The 14,803-nt window shown below is 44.0% G+C and overlaps 1 protein-coding gene across 2 annotated transcripts in view; it reads right to left on the bottom strand.

The window, feature by feature from the left end:
• The window catches only part of CAPZB (capping actin protein of muscle Z-line subunit beta), a 60,800-nt gene extending 48,634 nt beyond the window's left edge, over positions 1-12,166 (bottom strand). For both annotated transcript variants that reach the window (XM_062013196.1, XM_062013195.1), the window contains exon 1: positions 12,053-12,166. In XM_062013196.1, coding sequence (XP_061869180.1) covers positions 12,053-12,055 — 3 coding nt within the window. In that variant the 5' untranslated portion in view covers positions 12,056-12,166. The remainder of the gene's footprint in view (positions 1-12,052) is intronic.
• Positions 12,167-14,803: the final 2,637 nt, after the last annotated feature.

Here is a 14,803-nt window from a genome sequence, read left to right as displayed (position 1 = left end):
CAGGAATTTGCTTCTATTTATCACAAAGACCTGAAGGGTTCATCCCCTGGTCTTCACAGCTTTGTTCTGCTCATTTGACTATGATATTGCTGAGCATAAAAAGAGTCAGGCGTTTCTTTGGAAAGAAAAGCAGGCTGGTTTCACTTCTGTATTGTATTTCTATATTAACACTACCCTGAGCTAAACTCCTGAACCAAGAGAAACCAGCTGAGGTAGTTCAGTGCTACTGCAGTGGTAGCTTCTCATTAATTCAGCTCTTTCTGAGAAATAACCCACTTGGGTCACCAAGTCTTTCCCACCAGCAAACCAAATATAACACTTCCACTCAAGTGCTACCTACCCACTTACCCATCTGTGATGCCAGCTGAGGACTGGGTGACCTAAAAACTACTTGAGTAGTTTGGATTAAGGTAAAACAGTCACACTCATACAGTAAGGACATTCATTATTTGGCCCATGCTGCCTACATTTGGCCCTGAAATGTTGCAGTTCTTAGGACCTTGCAATTGGATTTTACAACAGATAAAACAAAGGTCTTCGAGCTGCTTCACACGGTGGTTTTGCTCAAGACTGGCATCTGAAGAGTTATCCCAATCTGAAGTGCAAGCTGGCATCTCAGTTTTCAGAAAGCAGAAATATATAATAAAAACCTGAAGGGGCATCAAAAATAGAACATTTGCTCAAGTTCTGCAATTTGAAGCAATCACACATCAGATTGCTTTGGTTGCTGGTCAGTTTACAAGAAAAATATCTTCATAAATTAATCCATGGCCAAAAGTACACAAGCAGCAAATAACTTTTTTTTCCCCTTCCTTTTATGTTGCAGACATACTCCAGATTGTAAATCACATTATTTCCTGTTAGTTCTCCCAACAGGAATGCCTGACTAATGTTTCAGCTTTGTGGTACTAAAACACTGCATATTTTTCTAATTGAAACAGATACACAGCTCCCCTCCTTGCTTGCCATTTTAATCCTTGCCAACATCCAGAGCTCAAAAGGCAGAAGATTCCCTTTTCAAATTAGACAATAGGATAGTATTACTGCTAGAAGGTTTAGCAAAGGATTGAATTATTGTGACCCCTGTGCAATAAAAAGTTCAATAGGATGTTAAGTCACAGGATTCCCTTCTCAGCTGTCAGCTTGGACTTTTTAGGATATTAAATGGGAAAGGGAATAACTCTGTATGGGCGATGAATCCCAGAGAGGTTCTGCACTCATGACGTTTACATCAGCTGCACAAACTCCTTGTCATCTGTTTTTCTGCATTATTTTTCTCTTGACTCTTCTGACAGATCCTATCTAAACTCATTTGTAACGTACTTCTAAATCACAGCGTCCTGACAGCAAGGTGTACTAGTGGGAGAAACAGTGAGAGCATATTTAAGAACCAATCAAACATAGTAAAAGCTGACACCACACTACACTGTAGATAGCTATAAAACAACAGGTCAAAGGTTATTAAAAGATCATGACACTGACTCAGACTACACCATTTGTCTCTTGAACTACTTGTAGCTTTGCCTTTGCTGGTTAGGATGCGATCCAGTGGCTTTTATTATCTCAGATCCTTATTCCCATGTTGTATGTTCAACATGTTTAGCTCAATTTGCTGTGGTCCCATTACCACTGTGGTCAAGACCAAACCAACAGACCAATTGCTGAGAGTGTTCATTCTGTGAATTACAAGGGAGAAGGATTAAACTTCAAAATAAAAGCAAGAAGTGATGAATTGGAAGATTTCAGCAGAAACTGCTGTACTCCATCTCCTACAGCTGCCCAGTAACTGGTATTTACTTAGAGAACAATTGTGTAAGTCACATCACAGCCTTTGAGTCAGTGAATCCTTCTCAGGGATGCTCTTCTGCAGAACATTATTTCTTTTCTTCTGCTCTTCTGTAACTTCTAAAACAATGCAGCATGCTGTGGAGAAGCAGTACTAGTCCCAATTAATGATTGAAAAAACACACATTCATGGGTTGTTTCCTAGACACAAGTCTAGGTGTGGTACACACTAACCAATGCACCTGCATGCTTGTCAAAAGGTCTATTCTAAACCTGAGTTAACATCCATTAGCTTTTGTTCTACCTGGGTCCAGAAATTTAAGACATACTAACTTCAGAAAAGTAAGTCCTCACAAGGGATCTCTTCTTTAAAGAGGTTCTATAGGGGAGAGTAACTTATGCATCTGCTCCAAAGACTCATGCAGTGGAACTAAAATAATCTGTGGGAAGAAGAGCAAATGAGGCAGCTCAAGTTTCACTGCCACCAGCATGCTGATGGTATTGGATACTTCTCACCATTTCAAGCTGACAGCACAACTATGGCAAGTCCTAGACAGATTAAAGGAGTGACAGTGGTCTTTTAGGAGCAACTACCAAAGAGATCTTTTCCTCCTTTCAAGCTCAATAAGCACCTCAAAGCTTGCAATTAGTGTTTTGCTAAATCTTTGTTGCTTTACCTTTAGACAGATGCTTTCAAGCATCCTTTCAATCAATACCTTATTTGACTCCACTTTACCATTCTTACCCTCAAATGAGATAAGCATTGTTCACTGTTCACTGGATATTACCCAACATCCTAGTCCAACTCCACAAATCATCAGGTGAATTATAATACACATGAAGACATTTCCATCCATTAGTTTCTAAATAAACCAGAGCTGCTTGTGTCACTTTATTAAGAAGCTCAACCTCATGGAAAAACTATTTGTTAAAATGTTTTAATCTGTTGGGAAAAAAAAGCCTAACAACCCCTGATAGCCTGGTGCAAGCCATTTGACTGGAATGCTCTGTTTGCTTTAGTCTCCAGCACCTCCTGGAATACCTTCTACAGCTAATTCACTCTCCTCTTAGCTATTTTTCAACTAGATGCATTGTTGCTCCTGCTAGCACACCTACAAAGGTGTATAGTACCCAGTGAAAAAAAACCCACAACTTCTCCTAGGCATCTCCTCCTTAGTAAGGATCATAGAATCATAAGGTGGTGGGGTTGGAAGGGACCTTTAGAGATCATCCAGTCCAACCACCCCTGCCAAAGCAGGTCCCACCTAGATCAGGTCACACAGGAACATGTCCAGGGGAGTTTTGAAGACCTCCAGAGAAGGAGCCTCCACATCCTCCCTGGGCAGCCTGGGGCAGGGCTCAGCATACATCCAGAATCTGTGCTGAGATGGTAAATACTACTTCCAAAACTAATTTAACATCTATTGCTTTAACTTACATGAAGTCCAGTGCAATTCTAAGTCACCCCTCTAATGAAAAGAGCCATCATATAGAAAGAGAAGAGCAGGATGGACCAGCAACAAGGCTTTCTGGGAACAGGCTATTCATCTTGACCTTTGGCCACAATCACTAATGATTTCTGTATCAGTGTTTGTCTTTTGGGTAATAGAAACAACGTTTTATTTATTAAACTTGTCATTAAACATGACAATGTAATTTACCAGCTTTCATCTGGTGCCAAGAATTCCTGTGAAGCATAAACTTTGTAAAAAGTCTTTTACCAATAAATCATGGCATGAAGTGAATATGCAATCTATTAGCCCCACATGAAAGAGTAAAGTGGGGACAGTGGTAAAACAGCTATATAGAAAAGATGCCCAGATTGAAAAAAAAGCATCACTAACTTTTAAGAAAAGGGATTAAAAGACACTGAAAGCTGATTACAGAACTGATCACATTTGTCAGTTAACATTAAGAGATTTATTTAGACTAATAACAGGGTGCATTTTTGTCCCATTTAAGGATTTCACACAAAACATTGTTATATGTAACTAGAGGTAGGAAATCTTAGCTAAGGAAAATGAAGAAAACAACTGTCACAGCACAGCACTGCAATAGGAGAACTTGTCTTGATTTTGCAAACACTTCAGCAGGAAGCCTGTAATATCTGCCTAATAGTTTCACTACCAGAATAGATGTTGGCTGAAGCACAAAGATGCATGTACCCTAAAAGACAGACACCCAGACAGCTTTACTGACAGTGGAACCATTCAGCATTACTTAAAGCATCAAGTAACTTCAGGTGCCTCTCAATATCTCCTCGTGACTCTGGTCAGCATTCTACAGCACTCATGCTCTGTAGGTTCACAAATACTTTGGCACATACTAAGGTGGTGTGCAGGCAAATAAGTCTTGCTTTCTAAAACTGTGAAGCTACCACCTAACCACCCTCCTTGCCCCATTGGCTGGCTCACTCTGACTCAAATCAAACAGAAGATGATTGCCTTTGCAACAGGAAATCATTCACAGGATCTTCTTCCTGCACTTGGTAAGCCCTTTTGTGACAGCTGCCACACAACTTACCTCTGCAGACTCTGTTTCTGTAGCTCTTACCATGAACCCTTACAGATGTATCCCAAATTGCTGATCAATACACTCTCATCCCCATCCTCCCACTTCATTGCTTCATTCTTTCTCTGTAAATTTACTACTAACTGGCTAACTGGGTTAGTTCAGTCTTCAAACCTAGATCAGTCTCTAGGGAAGGACTGCCCAATTTCTTCAGAGGTCTTCTTTGTTTAATTAAAACCATAATTAATACAAATACAACAGCAGAGGTTCACCACTGCCATTTGTCACCCTCAATACCCACAAATGTATTGTTTCTGATGCCTTCTTTTAACCCTGTTAATGCTCAATGATCTTTTCTTTCACTCTATGTACTGCTTGTTTCATGTTCAAATCAGCCTGGACACAAGAGAATCAGAAGAGGAACTACTCAATTGTGCAAGAAAAACAAAATGTCTCCATTTCAAATAGTTACTTTAGCAAGCTGAGTCTGGCCCGAGAGATCCAGGTTCTCCTTCCACTCAACTGCAGCCTAGATATTTTCTACATAGGAAGTTAGTTACACCACAAACATTTGATAAAAGAGGCATATCTTCTCTTACCAAGGTGACAACAAACACTGATGTGCTTACTGACAGCATAACTAACACACTCAGCAAAACACTTTACATCAGCCTGTCTGTGGAACCCCCCACCCCAGATAAGCAGCCCCCATGCTCACAGCTGCCAGGATTAATATACAAACTCAGCACTTTCCAGCCTCCTCCAGTCTAGTAGCCAGGGTTGTAAATTCACAAGATAACTCTGGCAAGTAATCGGATGCCTGGCAAGGCAGAGAGGAGAGAGAGAGAGAGGTTATCTAATTAGCCCTCATCCCTGAATGTTATCCAGTCGCCTAAAAGGTCAAAGAAGTAGGTTAATATGCCTTTTGCTTGTGTCTAGCATGACTTACCTTGCTGACTACACTGCAAAGCATGCAAGGCAGTTTGGTTTTGTCCAAGGGATTCAGTGCTAAGGATGTCAAGTTTTAAACTAGGAAGCTAATGGTTTGCCTATGTTTAGGCCCTAAGATTATCACATCTCTACCCAACAAGATATTTATGCTCCTTGGAACTCCTTCCCTTGCTGTAACTCCCAGGCTTGCCTGTCTTTTCACATTTTCCTTGCTGCTTCTGAACACATTTGACCTACCTTCAAGTCAAGACTGTTAAGAGACAGTGAGTGATCTAACAATGCCTGTAAGTTCTGCAAAACTTTCCAGTAGTGAGACAGTTTATGCAGGAGCAGTGCTTCATGTAACACACATGCCACTTTCAATCCATGTCAGATTTCTCCTTCAACTTAATACTTATTCCATTTGGCCAGTTTTCACCTTACCAAGCTCAGAAATAGCTTTGCCTGTACTAATGGCTATATCAAAGTTCTATTTGACCATCAAGTGGGACACTGTCAATACTGAGCCAAGATCACGCTCGTTCTTAGGTGTTACATCCAAAACTCTCCGCAATGACCCCTAAATTTGCACAGTGACAGGACTCAGTGGATAAATACAGCTACTAACTGCTGCAGTCAGCATAATGCAGATGATATTTTAGCTCATTCCTCCATTTCATGTCTCTCTCCTCCTTTGAATTAACTCACCAAAAGACCCATCTCTTGTTTCTTGAGCTCGTCTCAAATTGCAAGCACAGGCTATCAGCCAGCCACCAAGCACCTTTGCTAGCAGTAAGCTTTTTTTAAATCCTGATATTTACCAAAGCAAAAAATAACTGGGGAAGGCAGGTAACAGCACATCACTTTCAACCTCAGCAGTTTGTCTAATGGAAAAGATAGAAAGTATCACCTGAAGAAATGCAAACAAAATTCCCCTCAGAGAATAAAGAGTATTTTATTTATGGTGGCTTTGATTGGTGGCTTAAGGCAACCACTAAGCTGATGTCTTCAATGCAATCTCAACCCTTTCTCCCTCCACACAAAATCCTCTTACTTAAGCACTCTTTTCAGTCTTGCCTAGCTGATGCTGCTAAAATTGTTAGATCCTGGGTTCTGCTTTCACCCAGGCTAGTTACCCTCCCACTTTGCAACAAGGACGTGATTGAAATTCCAAGTCAATGCACCAGGAGAGGACTCAGCTTCATTTTCTGTAACAAAAAGACACAGAGGACATCCTCTTGGTACTCAGGGAAACAGCAGCAGCAAGGACATGCTCTGCAGCACGGCTGCAAACACTTTGAGTGTTTGCACTCTCATGGGTTTAACCTAGAGTCAAGACTTCCAAGCCAGTCCTGTGCTGAAAAAAAACCCCACAGGCTATGCCAATGAGATATAAACCAGTAAGGTATGATTTGCATATAGCAAGAATAAAGCAGGTAATTTATGAGAAGGGCGGCCAGGTAACTCAAGTGTGTGCAAATCCATTCTGTAATTCTCCAGTCCATCTTGGAAGCATCAGCACAAAGACCATGGGCTCAAAGCACGCTGCACATTTGCCTTCTAAACCCTAGAAGAAGATTGTGAGGCAAAAGAACAGCACAGATGATACATGAAAATTAATCTTACTGTTGATGCAAAGGCTTGGGCCAACACTCTAGGAAACAGCACAAGATACCACCTAATGTAAAAGAAGTAATTCCAAATAGAAGCCTATTTTGGGCACAAGTAAGAAGTAGATCCTGTTTCCAATTCCTCATTCCAAACTTAGAAAAATGCCTGGATTGCCACTGCCTTTGGCATTACCCAGAGAGCACCTATTCTGGAAAATTACAACATTTGAATTAGGAAACAAACAAAGCACCTTCCTCAAGTACACTGCATTCTTCCCCACAGTAAATCATCTCAGCTCAACTAAATGGGAAATGTCTTTAAAAAACTTACTCAACCATGGTTCTCCCTCATGCCCCACAATGGAAGCTTCAAAAGCAAATCTCTATCACACAGGCAAGAGCTCAAACTTCCCAAGACAATCTGTTTGGAAGTGTATCCCATCACCCTGCTTTAGGACAACAGACCACATCATTTTTGGCCACTTAGTCAGGCCCAGGTGACAGGAGCCCCATATTATTCAGCTCAAGTAAGTCACAACAGCTTAATGTTCTCCAAATGCATTGCAAGTTTCAGATACAGTTCTCAGTCTGGTATCCACTCACAGTATTTGGTGACAGCAGGATGAAGCCAGGCTCTTCTCAATGATGTCCAATGATAGGACAAAGGGCAACAGCTACAAGCTGGAACAGAAGAGGTTCCAAAGCAACACGAGAAAGAATTTGTTCCCTGTTGAGGTGAGGGAGCCCTGGCAGGGCCTGCCCAGATGGGCTGTGGAGGCTCCTTCTCTGGAGACATTCCAACCCAGCTGGATAAGTTCCTGTGTGCCCTGCTCTAGGTGGTGCTGCTCTGGCAGGGGGGTTGCACTGGATGAGCTTTCCAGGTCCCTTCCAGCCCTTGAGATTCTATGGTTCTGTAATTCTCACATCCCTGTCAACATGGCCACCTCATTCAAGGACTACTGAGTATTTAAGAAGGCATTACATGAAAGAAAGAGAGAAAGAAAAAAGTGAGTTTATACTCCAGCTCACAAAGGCCACACTTCCATTGCACTGGCCTGAATTCTTGATCTTTATGTTGAAGTTTGAAAAGCTTTTTAATTAACACAACCTATTGTCAAGGAAACACTGGGTTACAGCCCAGTCAGAGAAAGCAGGAAACTCAGGAATGACTCAAGTTATTCAGATGTATTCACTGCTCCCTCACACTACACAGGTTTCATCCATAAAAGAAGCTCAAATTTTAAGTCCCCTGTTTTTAAGTGAGGTGTTTTTTTTTTACCTTTCTTCCTGGAAATGGCAAAGGATGAAGAGGATCTGAAACACATACATACTGTGGATATTGTGCATTAAGGACAATGATTTGGTTGAGGCTTTTTAAATTCTCAGGACTCCTCATATAAACCAACAGGAACGTGGGAAATGATAATACAGTTACTTAAAACAATATTAAGAAAACCAGAAGATCATCATGTTCTGATTATCTTATACTTCTGCAATCATATCCTTTGAAAAAGAACCCTTAAACATCAAAGCAGGGTAAAGAAAATGAGGCTTAACATAGACCTAAACTCCAGCTTATGCTGCCTGTACAGGCACCTTTCAGAATTTCACACTTCTCCAGTAAAATTCATAGCTCTTCAGCAGACACTGAAACACATTCACTTTCATTTCAACTTGAGGTGGCACTACTACAACGTGTGCCAGCTCAAAGAGCGGGCAGAAGGGGGACAGGACACCAAACAAACAACAAAACACCTCTCAAAGTTTACTTAGTCAAGTAAAGAGCCATTTGGACTACACCAGACATCCCTCCAAATGGCAGGCAGCATAACAAACAGACACCTGCACTCCTCATCCGAATCTTCAGAAGTATACAGCTACCCAAAGCCAAACTGGCTAAGTACACAGCACTGGAGAGTCCTGCAGGATCATGCCAGCCCCCAAGTTAATCAGCTCTTCTTCACACATGAAAGTCAATTGATGGAAAGCATGGCTGACAACTGTAGAAGTAGAAATTGGACAGAACAGCAACATCTCTTTCCCAAAGAGAGTAATGTCTCTACTCAACTACGGCAATAAGGGCTAAAAATAGTAATTCAAAAGAGTTGAACTGTGTTTTCATTTTGTTTTACTCCCAAATGTCAACTAGTAAGGCATCAGCATGTATGTTTACCATATGAGGAAATCCTGTTTGAACAACTTCAGCTTGAGAACATTTTCCCTTTGTTACTAAACCACAAGATTAAGCACCACTGCAATGGCACTATTCCCCATCCCAATGATATCCTTTAACTTGATTATTTTGGGAATTTGCCTCATATACTTAGCTAATGAAACATGGACTCTACAAAACAGCTGAAGTCAGTGTTTCTCAGGAGACATAGGGTGCAAAGGACTTGCTGTGGACACCGAAAACCTGCCCTGAGCTCTGAGGCTCAACGGCAGAGTTTCAAAAGTGACACAATCAGCTGAGAAGATAGATGGGCTCAGTGCTCATGTGCTGGAAAAGCACTGCCTTTAGCTGATCAGCTTCACAAATCATTTTTATATGATTTTGGCAGAATCAAACCAAGTTATTTATCAAGCAGCAACGTGCCTGCCCAAGGCAAATGGCCCTTACCTTGAAAATAACAGTTACTCTGAACAGCAGGTGAGGTTTGTGCATCGAGTCTCAGTGTCGCATCACACATCCTTGCCTGTGCTTCAGCACTTTTTAGCTGCCTCACAAATTGTAACCAGGTGATGTGCAGCCTGTGCTGCACCAGACAGTGTGAATTTATGGTCAAATTATAAGTTTTGGTTAAGTAGTCCACCTTTTCTTGAACTGCATGGCAGAGAAAGTACTTGTTCATGTGGTCAGGACAGTTTAAGTAACCTGGAAATTAAGACTTATTTATTTTACAAAGAGCAACTGGATTCCATCCATTCACAACCCACAATTCCAGGAATCTCAGCAGATTCACTTTCCCAAGTCCTGCTTTGCCCTGAACAGTACAGTTTATTTTTAGCACAAGAGACAGCATCCATGCAGGCAGTTTTCAAGCTTCATGTGTTGCCCTGCCCTGTTTCACCAAGCACCTGACTTGTGGACGCTCTAAGGAGCAATTCAACCTTGAGCTGGCACAGCTCATATCTCTGTCCTAGGTAGATAGTGGTAACCCAATGGTACCAAGAAGGCATTTGACCAAATATCCTCTATCACACCAGCTTCTCCCAGCTGCTGGCTTCAATGAAAGGGCTATGTCAGTGTTTCAATGCTCTATTGCAGCATTGTGTTTTCATACCCACTAAAATACAGACCTAGGAAGTACTCTAAACATTGGGTTTGCAATTCAGTTGAAACTGGATGCTGCCATTGCACCATCTGCATAATGTTAAGGTAATTCTGAGAGTCAGTAAAGTTTTAAATCACCACCACAGGTCATTTGCCTTCTGCAAACAAAACCCGTGATTCATCTTGCACACTCCTACTGGACCTAGAGAAATCACACTGCAGTTACCATGTTGTTGGAGCAAAGCTTCAGATGTGTACACAGCCACCACGATGCATGAATAATGGAGTGGCAGGTTCATCCCTACAGTCCACTCAACATGACAGACTAGCACATAGTGCTGGAAGTTCTCAGCAAATTTCTCCTACATCGAGTGGTCTCCATGATTCAATGTGAAACACGAACACAGCAGAAGCTTATAAGACTCAGGAGATAGCTAAAGGATTTGTGCTCTACCTCCTTCAAAAAACTGGTAATAGTTACATATAAACTTTGACTGGATTCTTCTTATAGCATGCTTCCATAGCCTCTCCTCAAAAGAAGCTGTGTTGTTTTACTTGAAACCTATTTGTTTTCCTTGAACTCTTTTCCTGGGGGGATTTTTGCCATGGCAGCAGTTAGGATAGTTTGTTGGAATCCCAGCTTCAAATTCTGCAGCCAGGTCGCACACACACACGATGGAGCATCTTACTTATTTCAATTGTGTATCTTAAGACACTGAAATCTGTCACCTCACACACTCAGAAGTCAGGTACAGCACCTTGTTTCTTCCAGCAAGAATAGAGGGGCAAAACCTTCATTTTAACTTCCTTCATCTGCCACCAGAAACTGATGATCTTTATCCTGCATAATACAGGTAGCAGGATCACCTGATCTTCAGCTCTGAAGAAGAAAGCATAAGGTACTGCCTTTGAAATTCTTATGTTTGAAGATAAAGGATTACACTTCCTTGCTTAACCAGCCTTTATATACAGTCAGGTACTAAGTCATTCTTTTTTGAATCTAAACACATTTGAACATTCTTCAGTTATTACATATCCACCCAGGCAGAGCTGGAGCAGCCCAGGACCTCCACTCAGTCCCATTTTTGTCACTGCAATTGTTCAGAGCTAATGAAATCTCCTCCCTTTATACAGAAAAGAAATCAAAAGGTCTTGGGAGCTACACTAATCCATTCAGCAAACACACTACAAGATGGAGATTGTTTTACATGATTGAAGAAACTGAAGGCTCTCCTCTGAAACATGGAAAGTTCTCATCCATGCCAAAGAGTCGCACCCAACCCGCTGCAACATCTACCTGTGCTGACTGTGCTTTGACTTCCTGTATTTTGCAGATTCCACTAGATCTTAGTGCACCTTAACAAGCAGGTCCAGCTTCCAGAGGAAATGCCAGACCACGGGTAATGATTTAGGGTTCGTGAACGGCAGCGATAGCAGGTTGGGCCCTCATTGCCTTTAAGAGCTGCTGCATTCGTTCACTCACTCCGTTTACAAGCACATCAAGCGGTAACATTCACCGTCCAAAGCGGAAGCATTCCCTCTGTAAACACCACCCCAGGTATCAGGCCCAGAAACCTGGAAGTAACAGGACAAGGGAGCAGGCGAACGGCCCTGGGCGCCCCGCGCCCCCCTGCCCGCCTCCGGGCCCCCTGGAGCCCCGGCCACCGTCCCCCGCCGCCGCCTCCGACACCAGGCCAAGCCACCCCTCCCTCTCCCCGGGCACCACCGCCCCGGGGAACACCGAGCGAGGCCCACCCGCCCCGCCGCCCACCCATGAAGCCACCGCGGGGGTGGCAGTGAGGGGGAAGGGGGGCGGGGGTGGCGAAGGAGCCGCCGGGGTGCGGCACCGGGGGGATGGGAGGGGGCAGCACGGTCAGGAGGAAAGTAGGGGCGCGAGGACGGGAGGCTGGCAGCGGCAAGGGGCCGCCCCCCTCGCCCTTACCATGGCGGCTCGGTGGGGCTGCGCTGGGCGGTAGCAACGGCGGCGGCGCCTCCCGGTCCCGTCCGGTGTCCCTCCGAGGCAGGCCGCGGCCCTTCCACTTCCGCCGTTGCCTAGGAGTGAACATCCGGGTCAGCGCCGCGCCGCCCCGCCCCCTCGGCGCCGCGCCGCCAATCAGCGTGCGGCTCGCCGGCCATCGCCAAGTATGGAGCGCGGCGCGCGAACGGGGTGGGGCGGGGCAGGAGGGCGGAGCGGGAAAAACCATTTCCCCGCCCCGGGAGGGGGGGGGCGAGGGGGGCGGAGCGGGCGAGACGCCGGCAGGGAGCAGCGCCACTGGCGCGAGGGCGGCGGGCGACACCAACGCCAGCGCGGGGAGCAAGCCCAGCCAATCGGAGGCGGGGGCGGGGCTGTCGGCGGGAGCCCGTCGTGCCCTCCTCTGAACACCTCTTAGTCGCCTAAATGAGCTTCAGGGTTCATCGAAAGGCAGGCATTTAGGAGGGGAGAACGTCAGCCCGAAGAGGTAACGGCTTGGTAACCTCATCAGTGCTGAAAACTGGACTTCACAGAGGTAACTATTGGAGCGTCGTTACCGGCGCCGCCTGTAACGCATCTGAAGTAACACGGGGAAAATAATCAGCCTCTGGGTGTTTAATTAATTTGAAAAGCAAGTGTTCAGCCTTCTCTGGGAGCTTAGGCTTTGATTCGGCAAAGCGTGTAGGTACCTGCTGCAAGCTAAGCAGATGCTTACATCTTTTGATGACTCCAGGGCTCAGACAGCTGCAATAAGGCGAGATAGAAATCAGCAAATCGGGGTGGCTGCACAGATAAAACATTTCTGTTTCCTTCAAACTGCTCCAGAAAGAAAGCACTTTCTTTCCCTCTAATGCACTAACTCAGCATCTGAATGATCTTGGGCAAAACTGATCCCGATTCCAAGCTCCAGGCTTCTCAAGACAGAGCTGTGAATTTAAGAGCTGCAACACACTCAGTGACCCCCGGAGAGCACCCGATTCGTTACGTGACACCACTTTACTCTGCAGCTTTTATAGAACAGTTATTTGGCCCGTGTTTCCCCAGAGTTCTGCTGCCAGGATGCTGAGAACCCTCCACTGATGCTCTCTGGCTCCTGCACTGCAGCCTGGCTCCTATGAGCCAAATGCCCTTTTGTTGTTCCATTTACTTCCCTTATTTGCTGTAGAAGCTGGAAATGCTGACGAAGGGAGTCGCACCCGGCTTAATTTTTCCCTTGGACGTAGCAGGAGGCAACCAGGGCCAAGCTCTGACTTTTCACTGAGACATTATCACCAAGTCTGTGGCTCGACTCTACATTTTCCTAGCTATCAGACACCAGACAGGACTTTCTAAGAGATAAACATCTCTGTTCATTTAAGTTAAGAGCACAAAGCAGCCATAGCCTCCAGTTTGGAACAGACAAGCTCTGTTTCCAGGAAAGTGAACTGCTCAGACATGCATCCAGTTGCAAAGGCACCCAAGCATAGCTGTTCACTCTGAATTTGCACAAGACACACACAGCTATCACTGCTCATGCCACTGGGAGAAAAAATACCAAAGCTGCCCTGTGTGTTAATGACTTCTGACAATCTGCTGTCACCATTGTCATTGACTTAGCCTTTATCTGCTTTTTTCCATTCCTTTCTTGCCATTTTTAATCCTTTGGTTTTAGTGTAGGAGCAAAATGAACCTGGGAAGCCAAAGACAGAAAACAGTTGGACAATCTCAAGAAAAGCAGGAGCTGTATTACTTCACAGAAGAACAAAAGCACATAAAACTCCAATAACAAGCTACAAAGTACAAGCAAAGATGGGAAATAACTTTGTCATGTAGTATAACCTCTGAAAGCATTTGCTGCTCAGTGCATTGCCCATACCAGTCAGCCCAACCCTCTCAAACCAGGGTTATAAAAAGTGCTTTGTAAAATGCAGCAATCCAAAGTGGCTTCTGTTTTGCAATCCCCAGATCCTTCCATCCCTATATTCCCTCAGAGGTGCCTACCAGAAGTAGTGAAGGAAAACAAGTCTGTTTGTTACACTGGGCAAATTTCAAGCTGCTTGCTGAAGAAGCAGAGTAATAGCACAATTAGGCAGCCTAGTATAATTTAAACAATTTGAGATCCAAATGACTGTTGAGGCCAAGAGGATGTTTTTTTCTGAGCGGAAGAAATACGAGCATCCTGGATTTTGTTTTCTTGCTAATAGGTATAAAGAAGAATAAACAGCTGCTTTTTGTTTCCCCAAAAATATTTGCATTAAGAAGATCTGCAGATGCCTTTTGCAATGGATGTAACATCTTTTCAAATGAGGACCAGCTGCTTGCTTTGCTTGTTTATAGCAGGACATGCTTACAGGAATTTTTTTGTTGTTTGTTTATTAAGATGTAGGAGCAGACTCTCCCTTGTAGGCTGCATTTTGCAATGTGGAGTGGATCTCAGCAGCCAGAAGGCTCTGGGTTTGTACCTACAATTGTAGCCATCCTGGTTTCTGTTGCGATTCATGCAGCGGTAGACACCAAATCCAGCTAATTCAAGGCCACTGGATAAATCTGAGTGCTGGGTGGTGGTGGTACAGGTTACAGGCATTTCCCACACCTCTTGATGTGAATTGCTCACCTAGACAAGAATGTACTCAGAAGGCATTACACATCTTTAAAATAAGGGTCTATAAACAAAGGAAACAAACAATGATGTCAGTTGATGGCTTAACGGCTCTACAACATTGGATTCATGTGTAATTAATA

This window comes from Colius striatus, chromosome 21, assembly GCF_028858725.1.
Source record: "Colius striatus isolate bColStr4 chromosome 21, bColStr4.1.hap1, whole genome shotgun sequence".
Classification (NCBI taxonomy): Eukaryota; Metazoa; Chordata; class Aves; order Coliiformes; family Coliidae; genus Colius; species Colius striatus.
Note: the sequence above shows the minus strand (reverse complement) of the source record. Positions and strands in the feature narration are given on the sequence as shown.